Source organism: Hemitrygon akajei, chromosome 4 (assembly GCF_048418815.1).
Source record: "Hemitrygon akajei chromosome 4, sHemAka1.3, whole genome shotgun sequence".
Classification (NCBI taxonomy): Eukaryota; Metazoa; Chordata; class Chondrichthyes; order Myliobatiformes; family Dasyatidae; genus Hemitrygon; species Hemitrygon akajei.
In genome coordinates this window covers 163,539,462-163,553,923 of record NC_133127.1, presented here as the reverse complement: position 1 = coordinate 163,553,923, position 14,462 = coordinate 163,539,462, and the positions used below count along the sequence as shown (strand labels likewise).

General features: G+C 39.5%; 1 protein-coding gene across 1 annotated transcript in view; it reads right to left on the bottom strand.

Annotated features, from left to right (window-relative positions):
• b3glcta (beta 3-glucosyltransferase a) overlaps positions 1–14,462 on the bottom strand; it is a 185,844-nt gene that overhangs the window by 164,304 nt on the left and 7,078 nt on the right. Inside the window, exon 3 of the mRNA XM_073043851.1 lies at positions 12,951–12,990. Coding sequence (XP_072899952.1) covers positions 12,951–12,990 — 40 coding nt within the window. The remainder of the gene's footprint in view (positions 1–12,950; positions 12,991–14,462) is intronic.

Here is a 14,462-nt window from a genome sequence, read left to right as displayed (position 1 = left end):
TCCATTTGAAGTTTCACTCTTTCTTTATAAAGTTCTTTACTAGGGGTCAATGAGTAGATCTTGTCAATTGCCTTAATTTTATCAACTAATGTTAATATTTTAGAATTAGTTCGTTTCCTAACTCCAGCAGAATATGAAATAATCTGTCCACGAATATATGCCTTAAAAGTATCCCACAAAATTCCACTAGAGATCTCTGCTGTAGAATTTATTGAGAAAAACAAATCAATTTGCTGTTTAATAAAGTTAACAAAGTCAGAGTCCTGCAGTAAAACAGGATTAAACCTCCAACCTTTAGTACTAATATATGAATCCGTCACCTTAATAGATAACTTCAAAGGTGCATGATCAGATATAGTAATAGAGTCATATTTACAATCCATAACATCTGTAAGTAAATGCTGATCAATGAAAAAGTAATCAATTCTTGAGTAATTATGATACACATGGGAAAAGTATGAGAACTCTTTGTCATTAGGGTGTAAAAAACGCCAAATTTCACAAATAGCTGAATCAATCATAAAAGAATTAATAAGAGAAGCCGATTTATTCGGAAAAGTTTGAGTTGGCTTGGATCTATCCATCAAAGGGTTTAGACAACAATTAAAATCCCCGCCCATTATCAATCTATATTGATTCAGATTGGGAAAGGATGTAAATAAGCATTTAAAAAATTCAGGACAGTCAATATTTGGAGCATAAACATTAACTAAAACAACTTTTTGATTAAAAAGTAAACCAGTAATAAGCAAAAATCTACCTTGCGGATCTGAAATTGTTTCATGATGTATAAAAGCAGTTGATGAGTCTATAAAAATAGAAACACCTCTCACTTTGGCTTGCGAATTTGAGTGATACTGTTGGCCCTTCCAAAACCTAAACAACCGCTGACTATCCACCTTCCTTACATGAGTCTCTTGTACAAAAATAACATTAGCATTCATTCTATGGAATACTTTGAATATTTTTTTCCGTTTGATCGGATGATTTAAACCATTAGTATTCCAAGAAACAAAGTTAATAGTCTTATCCATATTGACAATATATATTACAGTTGACACATAAGTTTGAAAGAAAAGTTAACTCATGAACCCGGAAGAAGTAAGTAAGTTCAAAGGGAAACCGGAAGTCACAGCACTGCAGCCATTTTTGTAGTTTCATATAAGCCCATGAAATAAAACTAAGCAAAAAGCAAACGAAAAAAAGAGAAAAAAGAAAAATCCCCCTCCCACCACCCTCAAAACCCCAGGAAAAAAGCCAAAAAGAGGCAAGCGAGCGATCTAATACTAAAATTACCCCCTTGTCTCAAGACGGCAACTCGAACGCAACAAAGTTTAAAAAAATACAAACAACCCACATTATAAAAAAGGGTTGATATAGCAAAAGTTAAAATATAAAATTAGTGTTATAAATGTATATAAACAAAAGGGTTAAAAAAAAGAATTAAAACAATAAATGAAAGTTTAAAACTTTCAAACACATCAAAACAGTTATGACGCTCCAAACACGGGAGTCTGTCGGGAAGAAGAAACGCCATTTTATTTTTTTTCCCAATCTTAATATTCAAATGTTAAAAGTGTAAAAGAGAGCGTATATCGATTTAAAAAAAGAAAAGCAAAAAAGAAGAAAAAACCCTAATAGGTTATTTTCAACGCTAATAGATTAATAATATGAAAAAATATAAAATCAGAATAAACCCAGCAAAAAAAAAAGAGCTTTAACCGTATGTAAGAAATACATGTAAACCGTATCAAAAAAAAAACAAACGTCAATCTATAACAGATCCAAATCTATAGGCTAGATTACATTGGTCAGCCCGATAGAATGTCATTGTTCCAGGAAACCTTGAGCATCCGTTGGCGATTTAAACAGCCGGAAAGATCCATCCTGCAGAGTGACTCTCAAATGTGCTGGAAATAGCAGCGCTTGCTTGTAGCCTTTCTGGTGAAAATTCGACATAACCGATCTAAAAGCTAGCCTAGCCCGTAAGACCTCTGGGCTATAATCCTCCAAAATGCGAAATTTGAAATTTTGATGGGTTATCATGTCTTTTTTACGAGCTGCCCGAATCAAACGTTCTTTGAAATGAGGATAATGGATTCGGAGGATTACGTGTCGTGGTTTCAGTCTTGAATCCGCCTGAAATCGTGATACCCGATGTACCCGATCGATTACCGGGGGAATATCCAGTACCTCTGAGCCCAGGACATCCACTAGAAATTTAGAGAAGAAAACGGTAAGATCACCGCTTTCAAATTTTTCCGGGATCCCAATTAACCGGAGATTTTGTCTTCGAGAGCAATTTTCCAAATCAGTAATTTTAACTTTATAGCGATCCATCTGTTGGAACGTCGAAGTTTGCTCTTCTTGTATTTTTTCGATTATACGATCTTTCTTAAGAGCGGCTTCTTCAAGAGCCAAAATACTTGCTTGTTGTTTTTGTGATTCCAGTGAAAGGGTCAGGAACTTTTCTTCGAGTGATTTCAAACGTTCGTCATACTGTAAAAACTTTACGAGTATTTTTTTCTCCAGATCTTCAAATTTGACTTCTATAAGCTTCACAACTGTTTCTAAAGTTATCGGTTCTTTCGTTTGTTTCGGTTCTTTTGCTTTAGACATTTCAGCAAGTTGAGAATAATTCAAATAGTTTAAAAAGAAGAATTCTGTATGTTTAGGCCCCTTTAGAATAAGTTTAAGGGGTGTTTGTAGGTTAAAAAGACGTAAAAGATTTGGAGCAAAGCCTAGAAGCGGTTTACTCCATGAGCGCCATCTTGAGACTCGAAAACTGCTTTTTTAAAAATAACATCTAACTTCCACATAATTCCATAACTCCAGAATATTATGGAATTCCCACATGTAGTCTGTATCTCACCATTGCCTACTTGTTCACGTGCCTGCTAAATTATTTTTGAAAGTTGCTGTTGTATGTGCTTCCGCCATCTCCCCTGGCAGCAGGTTCCAGACACCTTCCACTCTCTGTGTGGAAATACTTGCCACATAAACTTCAAACTTTTCCCAGCTCACATTAAAGTCATGATCGGGGAAAAAAAGACTCTGAATACCTACACTATGTATACAATACATAATTTTACATACATCATTCAGGTAACCCCTCAGCCTCTGATGCTCCAGAGAAAACAATCCAAGTTTGTCCAGCCAGTCCCTATCAGTCATCTTGCTGAAACTCTTCAGCATCCTCTCCATATCTTTCTACTCATGTGGCAACCAGAACTACATGATACCCCAAATTTGGCCTAACAGAAGTTTTATACAGTTGTAACACAAGTTCTCTCTTTTTATTCTCCCATCACCCCTATCAATGAAGGCAAGCTTGCCATTAGCCTTCTTTACCACCCTATCCACTTGTGTTGCCACTTCCAGGAAGCTCTTCCTTGACTCCAAGACCCCTCTTAAAATAAATACTAAGTGGCAAGACCCTTGCTCCCAAGGGTCCCACCACTTATTAAATATTTAACTCTTGCATTTTACCTCTCAAAGTGCAGCAGCTCACAAGAGAGACTGGACCTTCTGTCCTCCAACTGCAATAATACCCTCCCACCATTACCATCCGTCTTCTCTGAACAAGCCAATTCTGAATCCAATTTCCCAAGTCATCGTGGATCCCATACATATTGTTTTTCTGAATCATAAGGAACTGAGTTAAAACCATTCTGAAAAGTCATCTAGACAACATCTACTGCTCTACTCACATCAATCATCTTTGTGACCTCATCAAAGAACTGAATCAGATCTTGTAGGACACGGACTCTTGTTTAAAGTCACTCCCTAACCACCCTACCATTATTACAGCTAGTTATCTCTTAAGTGTAACTGACAATTTCACCTCCACCACTAGCAAATCAGTCAACCATTAAATTCTTCTTGAACCTTGTGTAATTGGACAATTGTACAAACAGGACTATCCGTTTCAATGGACAATTGTCCGCTGGCAATTTATTCTGTACAATGGCAATATTGTAAGATTCAGCTACTCATTAAACAGTAAGATTGCTACAGTTATGCCAGCATTGATAATGTAAAAATGTTATTTTTTACAGCCTCAACAGTAGCTAAATTCTGCCACTTCCCACAGTATATTCTAAGTCATTTTAAGGAGTAATCATTGTTAAACTGACAGGATGGGGTGGCGGGGTGGAGGTACATCCCTCCCAAAAGAGGTGTAAGGCACTCCTACCCTCAGCTAGCCAGCAGGTCATCCTTGGGCGAGGTGTAGCATCTGCTGAGCCCCCGTTCCCCCGCTCGGGGTCACATGAAGCCATGGGAGCAGGTAGAGTATGATCACATGAGCTGCTGGTGCTTATCACAAGTCCTGGTTATGCGACCACTGACGACAGGCAGACAATCTCTGAAGAGTATAGATAATGGCTGGGGCAATCCGTCTTGTAAAGACAACTACCCAGAAGGCGGCGATGGCAAACCACTTCCATCAAAAAATTTGCCAAGAACAATCATGGTCATAGTTAAGACCATGATCGCCCATGTCATATGACACGGCACATAATGATGATGATGCTGGGCTGTCAATTTTTTCTACACTAAAGTCTAAAATAACATGTTAATCATTTAGTCAGAGTCACAGAGCAACACAACACAGAAAAGGGCCCTTCAGCTCAACTCATCCATGCCAAGATGCCAATCTAAGATGATCCCATTTGCCTGGTTTGGCTCATAGCTAGCCATGTACCAGTCAAAGATAATTTTAAATGTTCTCCAGCACCCCTTTTCACATACCAATCTCTACATGAAGGAGTTGTCCCTCAGGTCCCTTTTAAATCTTTCCCCTCTCACCTTAATCCTACAATTTCACTGTTGTAATTGTAAATTTCAGTTATTTAGCAATTTGTAATTACTATACTAAATAATCAGTAAAATTTTTACAATTAATAATATTGAAAACAGATGTTGGTTTTGCATTATTAACTTACTGGTTGCAAATCTCTACAATTTGGGGCTGATTCTTTGCAACTTCAAAGGTATTGCAAAAGTAAAAAGGAATTGTTTCATTTCCTTACACAATGTCAGTAAATTCCAAGTACAAATCTGACAGAAAATGTTCAGAACTTCTACAGAAACTCAAATTTTCTGTTAAATTGATGTAAGTTCTCAAGAACTTCAAAGTTCAAGAATTACCATGATTCCTGCTTATAACTATGCACACAATGTTCAATATTTTTATGACTAATTATATCCATGGATCTACTTATCTCCCCCAACACCGCTACTGACATATATACAACTTTAGAAAGTGTCATTTAATACAGTGCATTAATTATTGATAACAAGAAATCCAATTTTATTCAACAAAAGAAAATTTTGCTTTGTCACAAACGATAATTGTAATCACATTTCCTATATTCTTGTTAGCAATTACCGGTAATTACTTTGGAAGGTCATCAGCTAATGCTGCTTTGTTGGGTGGGATAATAAATGAATCCATTATCATAGTTCAAACCAAATTAACAAAACTAGTATGAAATCATTAAAGTTTGATTGATGATATAATCTATATAGCTTCACCACTTAACAAATATTCATCACTAAAATCTAATGCAGTCTTAAATCTTTGGGTAATTTTTGTTATTGTTACATTTCAAGAAATGTGCATTTATATAGCATATATGAAAGATTTGAAGTTACAAAATAGATCTCAAAAGCTTTGACACATTCTTAAGCATAGCTAGAGGAGTAGAACTATAATAGTATCTATAAATGCAATTGTTTAATTCCACGCATATTATGTTCAAATTTTAATGGAGTTTGAATGATCAGTTATCAATTATAAAACTGTCAGACTGATTAAGTATCAGTATGTATTCGTTATGCTTGCTTTGAGCAATGGTGCCATATTTACAGTTTTCTAATCCTGCTCTCCCAAAGCTTTCACTGAGTTTTGAAAATCTACAACTAATTGCTCCACTGCCTTTAAAACCTTGGATGTAGACCACCTGCTTCTAATGACTTGCTCACCTTCAGCCCCATTACTTTTTTCAATAGTTTGTTCTTTGTGATTACTATTGTTACAAGTTCTTCCTTTCATTTGAAACCAGGCCATCTGTTGTCTTTAGGATGTGTTCAGTGTCTTCCAACATGAAAACTGATGCAAAGTATTGATTTCTCTGATGTTTCCATGCTTCCTGTTAGTAATTCATTAGTTTTACTTCTCAGGAGTACCACTCTTAGCTACCTTCATCCTTTTTTTTTTTAAATATCCACAGAATTTTTTGTTGTTTGATTTGATGTTATTTGCCAGTGATAATTAATTTTATCCCTCCTATGCCTTTCTAGTCTGTACTAAAACCTTTTCCCCATTTTTATCTATAACTGTTTAATTTAATATCTTCCTTGACCTTATTTTGTTAATCACAGACCATATTCATCAAATTTCTCTATCTGATTGGGATATATTTCGGCTAAGTATTATGAAAGAGCCGCTTAACCATCTGCCATTTTTCATCTACTGACCTTGCCTTGTATTTCCTTTTTTTTAAGTAAAAGACAATAGATTGGACTCAAGCTGCTCACTCTCAAACGGTACCCAGAATTGTATCAAGTTGTGATCCCTATTGCCATGGTCTCTCATTAATCTTACAGCACTGCATATGATGGGGTAGATTTATTCGCCATAGGTCCAGATACAATCTGTCCTGAAATCTAGGTCTGCAGCTTACAAATCAGGTGACCTAACTCTGATCTTTATAAGAAAACAAGATAGGGTCTCCATAAAGCCATCATTGATGTTAAGAGACAGTACCAGTCCAAAATCAAGTCCGTCCAGATATCAGCTGTAGGAGGGCTTACATATTATTACGAATCACAAAGTCAGGCAGCATGCCAACAACAGCACAACCCTTCCAGATTAGCATAATGCATTCTATGCACGTTCACATTGTAGAGAACAAGTATGCCATCACACACTCTGACAGATCCAGTACACCGGACTCTACAGTCATAATCGCAGGTGTACGATCAGCCTTCCAGAGAGTGAACCTGCGGAAAGCATAGGGCCTGGCCATGTCCTTAGATCCTTTATGGATCGGGTGGCAAGGGTATTTGCAGACACTTTTAACCTCTCCCAGCTTTCAATCTCTGAAACCAGCTTCAGGCTAGGGTTTCCTCCTACTTTAAGCAAATTCCAATCATCCCAGTACCCAAGAAAAACAGATCACATGCCACATCATCTACCATTCAGTGACTTTGACCTACCACCATGAAATGCTTTGAGAGGCTGGTCATGGCACACATCAACTCCAACTTTCCAACAATCTCAACCCACTACAATTTGCTTACCACCAACACAAGTTCAAGGTGAATGCCATCACCCTGGCTCTTACACTCATCTCTGGAACATCTGGACCATAAAGACACCTACTTCAGCCTAATGTTTATTAAATACAGCTCCGTCTTCAATACTGTAATTCCAAGCAAACTCATCACAAAACATCGGACCTCAGGAATCAGGACCTCCCTCTGCAACTGGATTCTTAACATCCTGGCAAACAGACTGCAATCAATAGGGATAGGCAGCAAAACCTCTGCCACAATTATTCTGAACACTGGTGCACGACAAGGATGTATCCTCAGCCCCCTACTCTACACACTGTACAGTTACGGTTCTGCTCTAACTTATACTGCTGTAGCAGGCTGCATCTCCAATCATGATGAGTCAGAGTAGCAGAAGGAGAAAGAGAGCTAAGTAACTGAGTAACTTTTCCCTCAACTTTAGCAAAACAAAAGCACCGTTCATTGACCAACTCAGGAAAGGCGACAATGCACATGTTCCTCTCTACATCAATGGTGCTGTGGTTGAAAGGGTTGAGAGCTTCAATTTCCTATGAGTGAAAATCACCAATAGCCTGTCTTAGAATAATTGAACACTACAGTACAAAAACAGCCCCTCCGGCCCATCTACTGTAGTCTATGCCGAAGGGGCTGTTTGGGTCCAATCTGCCTAGTCCCATCGACCTGCACCTGAACCATAGTCCTCATATCCCTTTCATCCATGTAATTAGACAAATTTCTGTTAAATGTTGAAATTGACCCCACATCTACCATTTGGGCTGGCAGCTCATTCCACACTCTCACCACCCTCATGTTCCCCTTAAACATTTCAGTTTTCATCCTTATCCTACGACCTCTAGTTGTTGTCTCATCCAACCTCAGTGGTAGTAGCCTACTTGCTTTTACCTATCTGTATCCCCCATAATTTTATATAAGTCTATCAAATCTCCCCTCAATCTTCTACATTCTAGGGGATAAAGTTCAAACCTATTCAACCTTTCCCCTTAACTCAGGACCTCAAGTCCCGGCAACATCCCTGTAAATCCTCTCTGCACTCTTTCAATCTTATTTAGATCTTTCCTGTAAGTAGGTGACCAAAACTGAACACAATATGCCAAATTATGCCTCTGCAACATCTTATACAAATTCAACAAACAGGGGTCGATGCTGGGCCTGCAACTGTTCACAATATACATTAACGATTTGGAAGAGGGGACCAAGTGTAGTGCATCTAAGTTTGCTGATGATACTAAATTGAGCAGAAAAGCAAATTGTGCACAAGATATGGAGAGTCTGCAGAGACATATATATAGGTTAAGTGAGTGGGCAAGGTCTGGTAGATGGAGTACAATGTTAGTAAATGCAAGGTCATCCACTTCGGAAGGTAAAATGAAAGAGCAGATTATTATTCGAATGGTAAAAAATTGCAGCATGCTGCTGTGCAAATGGACTTGGGAGTGCTTGTGTATGAGTCACAAAAGGTTGGTTTGCAAGTGCAGCAGGCTATCAAGAAGGCAAATGGAATGTTGGCCTTCATTGCTAGAGGGATTGAATTTAAGAGCAAAGAGGTTATGCTGAAACTGTACAGGGTACTGGGAGTCTGTGTGCAGTTCTGGTCTCCTTACTTGAGGAAGGACATACTGGCTTTGGAGGAGATGCAGAGGAGGTTCAGCAGGTTGATTCCAGAGACGAGGGGGGTTAGACCACGAGGAGAGATTGAGTCTCTTGGGACTGTACTCGGTGGAATTCAGAAGAATGACAGAAGATCTTTTAGAAATATATAAAATTATGAAAGGAATAGATAAGATAGAGGCAGGAAAGTTGTTTCCACTGGTAGGTGAGACTAGAACTAGAGGACGTAGCCTCAAGATTCGGGGGCATGGATTTAGGACAGGGACGAGGAGGAACTGCTTTTCCCACAGAGTGGTGAATCTGTGGATTTCTCTGCCCAATGAAGTTGTGGAGGCTACCTCAGTAAATATATTTAAGACAAGGTTGGATAGATTTTTGCATAGTAGGAGAATGTAGGGTTATAGGGAAAAGGCAGGTAGGTGGAGATGAGTCTGTAGTCAGATCACCAATTATCTTATTGAATGGCAGAGCAGGCTCAACGGACCAGATGACAAACAACAATGGACTCAGCACTGATCCCTACTGCACACCATTAGTCACAGGCCTCCAGTCAGAGAGGAAAACATTTACAACCACTCTCTGACTTCTTCTGTGAAGCCAATGTCTAATCCAATTTACTATCTCATCTTGATTGCCAAGTAACTGAACCATCTTGACTAACCTCCCATGGGGGACCTTGTCAAAGACCATGTAGACAACTTCCACTCCCTTGCCTTCATCAGCTTTGCTGGTAGCTTCCTCAAAAAACACTGTAAGACTGGTTAGATACGACTTATCACAAACAAAGTCATGCTGACTATCCCTGATCAGTCCCTGTCTATCCAAATACTTATAGTGTATATCTTCCAATAACTTTCTCACACTGAAGTCAGGCTCATCAGCCTATAATTTCCTGGCTTATTCCTACAGCCTTTCTTAAACAACAGAACAGCATTAGCTATCCTCCAATCCTCTGGCATCTCAGCCATGGCCAAGGATGTTTTAAATATCTCTGCTCGGTCCCTGAAATTGCTGCACTAGCCTCCCACAGGGTCTGAGGGAACATATTGTCAAGTCCTGGGGATTTATCCACCCTAATTTGCTTCAAGACTGGTTACACCTCTTCCCTTGTAACCTGTATAGAGTCCATGAAATTGTTGCTGCATTGCTTCAAATCTATAGACTCTGTATCCATGTCCATTGTAAATACAGATGCAAAAAATCCAATCAAGATCTCACCAACCTCTTTTGGCTCCATGCATATATTATCTCTCTGATCTTCCAGAGGACCAATTTTGTCCTCTGGTACCCTTTTGCACTTAATATATCTGTAGAAGTCCTTATGATTCCCCTTCACTTTGTCTGCCAGAGCAACCTCAAGTCATCTTTAGCCCTCCTGATTTCCTTAAGTGTTATCTTGTATTTCTTATACTCAAGTACCTCATTTGTTCTTGACTACCTGTACCTGCAATGCACCTCTTTTTTTCCCTTAATCAGGGTCTCAACGCCTCTCAAAAACCAAGGTTCCCTGAACCTGTTATCCTTGCCTTTTACTCTGATAGGAATATATAAACTCTGAACTCTCAATTTTTCACTTTTGAAGGCCTCCCACTTCCTAAGGGCAAGGACACATTTGCCAGAAAACCTGTCCCAATCCACACGTGAAAGATCCTTTCTGATACCTTCAAAATTTGCCTTTCTCCAATTTAAAATCTCAAGCCGAGGACCAGACCTATCCTTTTGCATCACTTTGAAACTAATAACATTGTGATCACTAGATGCAAAGTGTTCCCCTATACATGGTCTAAAATGTAATCCCATTAACATGGTCATACATTTCTTATTCCTCAGTTCTGCCTTTAATAGTTCACTAGATGAGCTCTCCAGTCTGTCCTTACTGAGCACAGCTATGACATCTCCCCTGACTAGAAATGTCATCCCTTTAATCCCTCCTGCTTCAATAAATCTAGAACAACAGAACCGGGCAATATTGAGCTGCTAGTCCTGTCCTTCCCACAACCAAGTCTCACTAATGGCTAAAAATGTCATAATTCCACATGCTGATCCATGACGTAAGCTCATGCACCTTTCCGACAATACTTCTTGCATATATGAAGCTCAGAACGTTAGTCCCACCATGCTCTACCTTTTGAACCCTGACCTTGTATATAGGCTTAGCAACACGTTTCTCCACTATCAGTTCTGGTGCTCTGGTTCCTAAACCCCTGCAACTCTAGTATGAACCCCAATGTGTAGCACTAGCAAACCTTCCCACTCAGATATTAGTCTACCTCCACTTCAATGCAAACCCCCTTCTGTACAGGTCCTATCTTCCCAATAAAAGAGCCCAATGATCCATCTGAACCCCTCCTTTCTGCACCAACTCCTTAGCCATATGTTGAACTATATGATCTTCCTACTGCTGGCCTCACTAACATGTGGCATAAGCAGCAATCCTGAAATCAGAATCCTGGAGGTCCTGTCCTTTAACTTAGCTCCTAACTCCCTGAATTTGCTTTTCTGGACTTGGTCATCCATCCTATCCATGTCATTGGTACCGACATATACCACGACCTCTGACTGCTCACCCTCCCATTTAAGAGTGTTGTGGACTCAATCTGAGATATCCCTGACCCTGGCACCTGGGAAGCAACAAACCATCCAGGAATTATCCACAGAACCTCCTTTCTGTTCTCCAAATCAATGAATCCCCTAACACTACAGCTCACCTCTTCTCCCCCACCCCCCGAGCCACAGATGCAGATGCAGTGCCACAGACCTGCTTGCTCCAACTTCTCTCTAGTAGGTTACCACCCTCCAGCCAGCAGGACCCAAAGTAGTATACTTATTATTGAGGGGAATAGCCACAGAGGTACTGTGCACTGGCTGCCTACTCCCTTTCCCTCTCCTGACAGTCACCCAGGTACCTGTCTCCTGCAGCTTAGGGTTAATCATCTCCCTGTAGCTCCCATCTATCACCTCCTCATTCTCCCATATGAGCCAAAGGGAGAATGACTGCAAGAAACTGCAGAGTTGTGAACACAGCTCAGCACATCATGGAAACCAGCCTCTCCTCCATGGACTCTGTCTACACCTTTCCCTACCTCAGTAAAGCAGCTGGCATAATCAAAGATTCCACCCACCCTGGACATTCTCTCTTCTCCCACTGAGCAGAAGATACCATAAGACCATAGACCACAAGACACTGGAGCAGAATTAGGCCATTCAGTCCATCAAGTCTGCTCCATCATTCTATCATGGGTGATTTATTATTCCCCTCAACCCCAACCTCATGCCTTCTGCCAATAACGTTTGACTAATAAAGATTTTATCAGCCTCTGCTTTAAATATACCCAGTGATTTGGTCTCCACAGTCGTCCACGGCAATGAATTCCAGATTCACCACCATCTGGCTAAAGAAATTCCTTTTCATCTTTTAGTACAAAGGAACATCCTTGTAGTCTGAGGCTGTGCCCTCCGGTCCTAGACTCCCCCCTCTATGGAAAACATCCACTCAAAAAATGCACACATGCCAACCACCAAATTACCTATTTTAAAAAGTTTCCAAGTGCTGAAGTGACAGTGGGACTCAGTAGCTGTTTCTATGACCAACAGTTGTTTTAGAGTAGTGCCCCTTTAAATCACTTTGCTATAGAACAGACAACACTATGAAACATCTTTGGATTGTGACACAGATTGGAATGTCACATAATTTTCACCTGCATATCTCTAAAAGAATATTTAGAGGAATTAACTTGCACAAGGAATAACATTGTTAGATGGATATCTATAAGATAACTTTATAAGATAAAGTGATGAATTGTGATGTATCCAGCTGCGCCTGTAGTATGGCATAAGTCAATTGAAAATGGCCATCTCTGTGTTCTGATTCAGAACAACATGATTTGCATGTGTAGGTACTGTAAAACAATGTAGCTTGTTTTTATTCTACATCAAAGATTCTAAATACTGTGGCTAAATATCATGAAATTCTTCTTCTGAGTGCCAGAAATTTAGAAACGTGTTATCTGAAAACTTACCGATAGATGTCTTGCGTGATTTGCTGCTGTCCACTGAAACCTATGAAAAACAAATTTTATAAATATTGAAAATGAACACAAGCGCATAGATTGTAGATTTTACTACAAAAGCACAAGTTTTTCTACCATTTTTGTGTTTCAAGTACCAAGATTAACAAAATTAAAGCTAGAATCAATCATTAATACAGTACCATGCAAAATCTTATACACATATATATAGGAGGGGACCTTATACTTTTGCACAGTTCTGTGCAGAAAAGGGGATTTTATGTATGTAATTTTATGTATTGCACATGAAAAGCTCATAATATATGTGAGTGATGATAAACCTGATTCTGACATCTCTCTCTATTGTGGACTGAGAGTGGGAAGGGTGCAGGGAAAGGGGAATCATGGTTGGGAAAAAGGGGAAGGGAGAGTAGAAGGAGCGGGAAACACCAAAGAAATATTCTGTAATGATCAATAAACCAATTGTTTGAAATCAAGTTGCTTGGTGTCACAGGGCTGGGTGTGTCTGCACCTGCACCACCCTCCCCACCACCACCTCCCCCCCCCCCCCCCCCAATCTCTGGCACTCTTTCCCTGCCACCCGTCCCACACCCTTCCCATGGCACTCCACCCTCGCCAGTCTCAGCATCCTTTGCTCCCTCCAGATTTACAAACTCGCTCTCTGCTCCATATCGACAAATGCAGCACTGTGCAAAGGTCTTGGCACCCTAGGTAAACATATGCGTCGAAGCCTTTTGCGTAGTACTATATTTCCCCTAAATTACTTATCTTTTGACTTTATGCATATGGTAGTACTGACACATTCTTGACAATGATTTTACCTTCACACCTCAAAATAGGAACAGGACACCATTATGCCTGTACTGATCATTATTCATCTTCCATAATTTTTCATCATTTATTTTTACATTTCTGATGAAGATTATTGATATTAGTGAAAATTTATTATAGTTTTGCCTGAATACACAAGAGACTGTAGATACTGGAAATATGGAGCAATGCACAAAGTAGCTGGATGAACTCAGTGGTCAGGCAGCATCTATGGAGGGAATGCTGCCTGATGGTTGGTTCCTCGTGAGGGATCATAATCCAAAATATTGACTGCTGCCTGTTCCTCCAGCTCTTTTGTGTGTTCCTCGACACAATTTTGGTTGTTTTATTTTGATATGTGCTTGCTGTTTTAAAAGAGATGCTTCTATAGGGTAAGTTATTTATGCAGCTCAGCAGCACTTAACTTAATTACCAAACCCAAAGTGTAGCAATAGACCTAATAATGAAAGTAAAAAACAAAATGTTCAAATATCAGGCCATTTCTTTTTTAGCCAATTTCCATACAGACAAAATTATTCAAACTAAAAAATGACTATTGCACTAGCAAAATTCAAAGATTTGACTGCTTTGAACCTGCAGCAGATAGTGAGGTCAGATGAGAAGAGCATCGAGGTCTCTGTTCCTGCCATTACAGACATTTACACTACATGTACATCCGCAAAGCAAACAGCA